Below are 6,712 nucleotides of genomic sequence, written 5' to 3' on the forward strand. Positions count from 1 at the left end.
TCTTGGCAAGTTTGTGAGTTAACCGGAGTTAAATCGGTCATTGGCTAGGTTTTGTGCGAGCGGGGTGTGACAGGATACCCCCTCTATTTCACCAAATTAAACTTAGACCCCTTACCGTCAGTCACTGTTAAAGAATATACCTTATGTGCTTATGTCAGCTATTATATTTTATTTTAAATACCAAAATGCCCTTACTAAATATTAAGTACCTAAAATAGCCCTCTGATTCAGAGTGAGAGACTGGAAGATCTCTTTGTGACTTTCCGTGATGAGCAGGCGATGAGGGAAGCTATTGAAGGGATGAACGGCCAAAGCCTCGACAGTCATAATATTAATGTCAATCAAGCGCAGAACAGAGGAAGCAGTGGTGGAGGTGCTTTATGCAGTGGTGGTGGCGGCAGATACGGTGGTGGTGGCGATGGCAGTAGTGGTGGTGGGTACAACCGTGGTGGTGGTTGTGGATATAGTCATAGTGGTGGTAGTGGATACAATCACTGTGGTGACCGTGGTGGTTATGGAGACGGTGGATCTCGTTACTTGGGGTGGCGGTTCCTCCGATGGCAACTAGAGGAACTAGGGTTTGGTAGTGATGTTTTAGGGTTTGATGTCGTGTGATTCATCTTTTTGACCAATGGGTTTACTCTTCACTGTTAAACAAAGGTTTTTCGACTGATGATGACCATGGTGGTTATGAAGACGAACCACTATTATAAGTGATTCATCTTTTCCAGCCGATGGTTTGTTATCTTTGGAGTTGTGATTCGAGTCCTCTGGTATCGTATTAGTCATCTTATAAAGAATAGAAAAATATATGGAATTTTTCCATTTAAAAAAAAAATTAGAGAGAGAAAGAGAGAGAAAGAAAGAGATGTCGGAAGAGGAAGAGTTTTAGTGAATAGGATATAATGATCATTTTAACTCTTCACTGTTAAGTGATTGACGGTTGTGGGTCTAAGTTTAACTTGATGAAAGAGAGGGGGTGTTCTTATAATAGTAGCATTCTCTAGGGGGTGGCGTTGTAAATTACCCAGTAATAATAATAATAATTATTATTATTATAAAGGAATCAAATCGTTTGTTCCTCCTTAAATCTCTCTCTCTCTCTCTCCCTCCATCCATATTTAATTTTTGTAAATCTCTCCATAATTACCTCCTTAAATCTCCTTATTTTTTCTCCCCAACCTTTGTGCTCCACGTTTTATAATTATTATTTTTTGTAATGGCATAATAATAAAATCCCCAAATAATGATCACACAATTTGATTCCTAATTATTAAAGATTTTTTTAACCTCCCCCTTTACAAAATAATCTCCCCCACCTTTGTGCTCCACGTTTTATTATTATTATTATTTTTTGTAATGGCATAATAATAGAATCCCCAAATAATGATCCCACGATTTGATTCCTAATTATTAAAGATTTTTTTAACCTCCCCTTTTACAAAATAATTATGATAATTATGGACAGATTTACAAAATTAAATATGAATGGAGAGAGAGAGAGAGAGAGAGAGAGAGAGAGAGAGAGAGAGAGAGAGGGAGAGAGAGGGAGTGAACAATTATGGAGAGGGAAGTAATTATTAGGTTTCTCTCTCTCCATTAAAAAAAAAAAGATGTGGAACCATTATTTGGGGATTTTATGCCCTTTCTCTCATCTCTCTCTCTCTCTCTCTCTCTCTCTCTCTCTCTCTCTCTCTCTCTCTCTCTACAGTTTATATAAATACTATCTCTGCAACTCCAATGGAAGACTTTATCTGAGATAGATTTGAAATTACTGAGTTTAGGATTTGGAATCATAAGAGGGAGGTGTCTGCAAAACAGAGAAAAATAGAAAATGGTAGACAGGATCATTTTGGGTGTTGTCCTAACAAAGGAAGAACAACATTTCTTACTAACTTGGTGCAAAGTTAGTTCTTTGTCATTTCCTACTAATAGCATTTCAACTTTCCTATACTCTTTTTGTTACAGGTATATTCAAGGATAAAACATTCTTTGTAATTGTTTAAAGGACGCCCACTTTAGAGAGTCCGGCCTGAGTGAAGAAAATGCAATTAAACAATTTCATTACCTTCTAAAGGAGAGAAAGCCAGAGCCACCATTGATGGTTCTAGATGATGTTTGGGATGAATCAATTTTTTTTACGGCATATTTTGGTTATTCATATTCTTGGATGATTGTATCCTCTTGATCTAACATGTTTCGTAGGGGGACCTTTTCTGGTTATTATTTGAAAAATAAAAATAGAAACCTTAGTGACTGACAAGACCAGGATCCTACAATATGATGAATGTTTATCGTGCTCTTGGTGTCAGTTCAATAACCAACCCCTTCCCTCTCCCCCCCTAAAAAAATAATAAATAAGAGGGTTGTAGGGAAAGATGAATTCTTGTACCTCAAAATACGGATTACTCCTTGGGCCCAACCAAGTTGTAGCTCTGAATTCATTCTCTTAGTTTTTATTTTTTTAAGCAATTAATTTTCATAGGATATATACTATACACCTCTGTAATGAATCAACTGATCAGTGAAACTAATGCATTTCCTATTTTCTGTATATTTCTACCAGGTAGGATTAAGAAGCTGGACACAATCACACTGATGACCAAGCAAAGGATTGGAGTTACATGATCCCTTATGTCATTGTCAAATGTGCTTACTAACTAAAACTTGGTGAGGAATATGAAGGGGAATTGTTGTGCTTCTAGAGATTCTTATTTTTTGAACCTGAAGGATTTTGTCTTGTTCACATATATGGGACCCTTTCATTAGTGAACTATAGGCAAGAATTGTATTTCCCACATGGTGAAAAATGAAAATAATCTTCATTAGACCCAAAGTTTTGTGGAACAGAATGAAGTAATATTACAACAAGAATTACCAACTATTTTTACTCTCTCTCTCTCTCTCTCGGGATGGTGAGATGGGACTAAAAGAAGTACCCAGATGATTGATAATAGCATAGTAAAATGTATGCGCTCACTAGCAAAGAGAAGGAAGCTTGAAGGAGACTAACCCACGTGCATTTGCACGTGTGTAATATATATATATATATATATACTAGTAAAACTGTACATGCAAATGCACGTGTGGTTGTGTGTGTATTTTGAGTGAGAGAGAGAGAGAGAGAGAGAGAGAGAGAGAATCTATATCAAACTAAATGTATTTCAATCGTTTATAATATCCATTGAAGCAATTAGTAATTTAAATTTCAAATAATGATAGATAATTACAACATTTTTTCCCTCCTCTTTTCTACTTTCCTTTTTCTTTGAAATTCTTTTCCTCCTCCCACTCACCATTACAAGAAAAAGGGGTTTTCTGTCGCAAATACTAAAATATTGTCGCTAATATCAATTAGGGACATATGAATTTTCGTCCCACAATTGTCGTTACAATTGCCATCGCATAATTTACGAGACAGAAATTTTTTTCCTTCTCTAAGGGCTCAATTGCGACAGATTTAGAGACGGGAATATTCCGTTGCAAAAAACAAAATAAGAGACAAAAATTTCTGTCGTAAATAGTGTGTTGCCAATACCATGTAGTGACAGTTTATTTCCATCACAAAAGAATCTAAATTATTTGAGACAGATTTTTACTGTCGTAAACTATTGGCAATTGGGATGGCAGATTCTGTCCTAAAAAATATATTTATTTAGGGATAGTAAAAATCAGTCGCTAAAGGTGTAGAAGTAAACAAAATTTTTTTTTTTTTCGTATACATATATTACCCTGTTGTTACACATTAGTAGATCCACATAGACATTTAATATTCATATCATCCAAAATTAAAAACTTGAGATAAATCTATACAAATTTAAATTTTACATCGTCAACAAACAAAATGATAAATAAAACTATTTTTTCCCCCAAATATCTTTGTCGTTAACATTCAACAATATCCTGTGGCAACTTCAACCTATATTGAATGACTAGAACTTACTAAAAAAATAAAATTTGGGGAAGAATAATAACCGTCATCTAGACATTTTTCTACCCAAATTCTTTGTTGGAAGAACAAATCATAAATAAATTAAGTGGAGAAAGTCCTAAGTCCTAGATTCAGATTCCTACAAGTGTGTCCATGTTACAAGGAACATTTTTAGAAAATTCTAAAGTGAATTACTTTTCACTGAAAAAATTAAAGAAATTCAACATACTTTTGGATCATAGGTTGGATTTAAATTAATAAAAAAAAAGTTTGAATTGCAGCTAATTTTTCATTAGATAATGATCTCTTTCAAAAGTCAGACTCAAAGCAAAAAATGAGAACCGAAAAAGAAAATCCAAAACATAAACACGAATGAGCTAATTTTCTGATTTCATACCAAAAGAAAGAGCTAATACCCATGAAGAAACAGATTGACCAAACTATAAGCCCAATGCCAGTGGAAGAGAAACACAAAACATTCAAATCCATAAAAAAAATACTACATTTAATAAAATATGATGTTGAACCCAACTCTGTTTTGATTACATCAGTATGGGAAGACGAAGAAGATGATGAACCCAAAACTAACATACTTTCATTGATAAGAGGAAATGATAGTAACCGAGAATGAAAGAAATAATTTAAACAATTACTTGACATCAGCATAAATGTTTGATTGGATCTCACTAAATAAGTCAAAGAAGTAAGGAATAATGACAATAGTAACCAGGTGTCACAAGAAAGAAGAAAAGAAATAAGAGAACTGAAAGAGGATCATAACTCCCACTTGAACACCCTCATATAGCTCTGCTGAAATAAGCCTAACATACTTCTCTGCTGAAACATAAAGCTATACATGAAGAAAGGAAATTAATTCATTTATACCATTTAAGAAAAAAATTTTGTTATACTTGTTTCTCAAATCCTACTCGACTATCATATATTACTACAATTACTAAGAGCATGGTGGTGATAACCCAATAAAAAAATGAGGAAAGGAAATTAATTCAACAGTGAAGGAAGGGGAGGTAGCCTTTGAATGATTCCCACGAAAAGGCCCCATTAAACCACTAAAAAAAAAAACAGAAAACATATGGGCTGAAACCACCTCAGATGGAGAAGAGCTTAATCATCTACCCATATAATTTGAAGATGCTGATGCTTCACTTCTAGTCAAGAAAAGATGATCTTTCAATTCTTCGATGACTGTCCCAAAGCCTAATTCTCTGGATAAAGATAGAAACCAAGCCTCAAGGAATAATAACTACAAAGCATAGCATAACATTCCATACAACAATAGATAATGAGCATTTGCTTCCACATACACGTTTCTAAACATTATAGAGAATCAAAATAAAGAATCAATTAAACCACATCATCAAACCAGAATGAACTTCTCCCAACTGTAAAAAAATTCCCCAATATCAGAGAAGAGAACCAGAACCTTAATACCTGAACATACAGTCACTTGCATGTCACTGTTGAAAAATGGGGATAACTACTTGAATCTTTTCACTATATATTGGGCATGAAAAGGAAAGGAAAACTAGCAAAAAAAAAATGAGGATATTAACAAGAATTGGGGGTTGGGGTTGAGGAACAAAATTTTAAAACCCTGAGTTGGGAATTGGATTAGTTTCCATCTGTTCTGATTTAAATCACTTGGAATCAACCATGCAAGATGAAAATTGAATTGGAGATAACGACATATCTCTAAAATATTGAAAATATTCTGATCTGATTTTAAAATCATGTAAAAGAAAAAAAAAATTCTAATGTTGTATATACTTAAAGCCTATTGCAATTTCTTCTTTACCCATTCCAAAAACAATAAAATTTAGCGACAGAAAGATCCAGAGGAGTGCATGGATCAATCTACCTGTACTTTAAAATGTCCACCATAATAATTTAAAAAAAAGGGGGGGCGGGGGAGCAGATTGATCAACCAGGGACAAAGGCCTTCTACTTTTTTAGTATTTGGGTGATGAGAGTGGGCAGGCCAAAATGGGAGAAAGTATGGCTATAGACGGTTAATGCTGATTTCCATAATTATCACAAAAAGAGTGGGACTCATTGACTTCACATTTCCCATATATGGGTAAATATTTGCAGAAGAAAAATTGAAGCCATAGAATATATAAGTGCAGAAGTGAAATTGAAGTCATAGAATATGTAAGTGAATTTCAGGGATTTTAGGGTTGGAAACAAAGTGGGAAGAAATAAATAAAGGGTTTTTTGTTCCAACTTCTATTGGATTAGAATCAAACCATCCTGTGTATAGTGAATCAAATTAAAATGATATGCAAAGTAAAGGTATGGAGTTGATTGTTACCTTCGATTGAAATGGTACAGATCGATTTGAAGGAAAACCCCCTTGTTGTGGTTGAGATCCTATTGCCCTAGAGTTTGGGATTGAAAGAAGAAGATTTGGAAGATATCGAACTCTCTTTGGTTGCGTGGTTGCGCCAGTGCTAATGGTAGAACAGGGTAGAATATCTGGAAAAAAAAAAAAAGTAAAAAAGAATAAGAAGAAAGTAAGCCACCGTTTGATAACGTTCCTGCTGTTTCTGTGTCTAGAAACAGCAAAAACGATTTTCCACGTTTCTGTTCTATTATAAACCTATTTCTCGGATCGTTTTTTGCACACATTAACTTATAGAAAGGTCTTTTTTAATTGAATCACCCAAAACCCACACAAATTCATCTATCCAAGAGACCCTAAAAATCTAAAAACCCAGAACAAAAATATGGAATAAAAAAAGGCAGCCATTGGTAGAACGG

General features: G+C 34.4%; 1 protein-coding gene across 1 annotated transcript; it reads left to right on the plus strand.

Annotated features, from left to right (window-relative positions):
- The first annotated feature begins 279 nt into the window (after positions 1–279).
- Positions 280–615, plus strand: LOC122067163 (glycine-rich RNA-binding protein-like). Its single transcript, XM_042631005.1, has one exon. It carries the CDS (start codon positions 280–282, stop codon positions 613–615), a length of 336 nt encoding a protein of 111 aa, XP_042486939.1.
- Positions 616–6,712: the final 6,097 nt, after the last annotated feature.

Source organism: Macadamia integrifolia, unplaced genomic scaffold, assembly GCF_013358625.1.
Source record: "Macadamia integrifolia cultivar HAES 741 unplaced genomic scaffold, SCU_Mint_v3 scaffold2741, whole genome shotgun sequence".
Classification (NCBI taxonomy): Eukaryota; Viridiplantae; Streptophyta; class Magnoliopsida; order Proteales; family Proteaceae; genus Macadamia; species Macadamia integrifolia.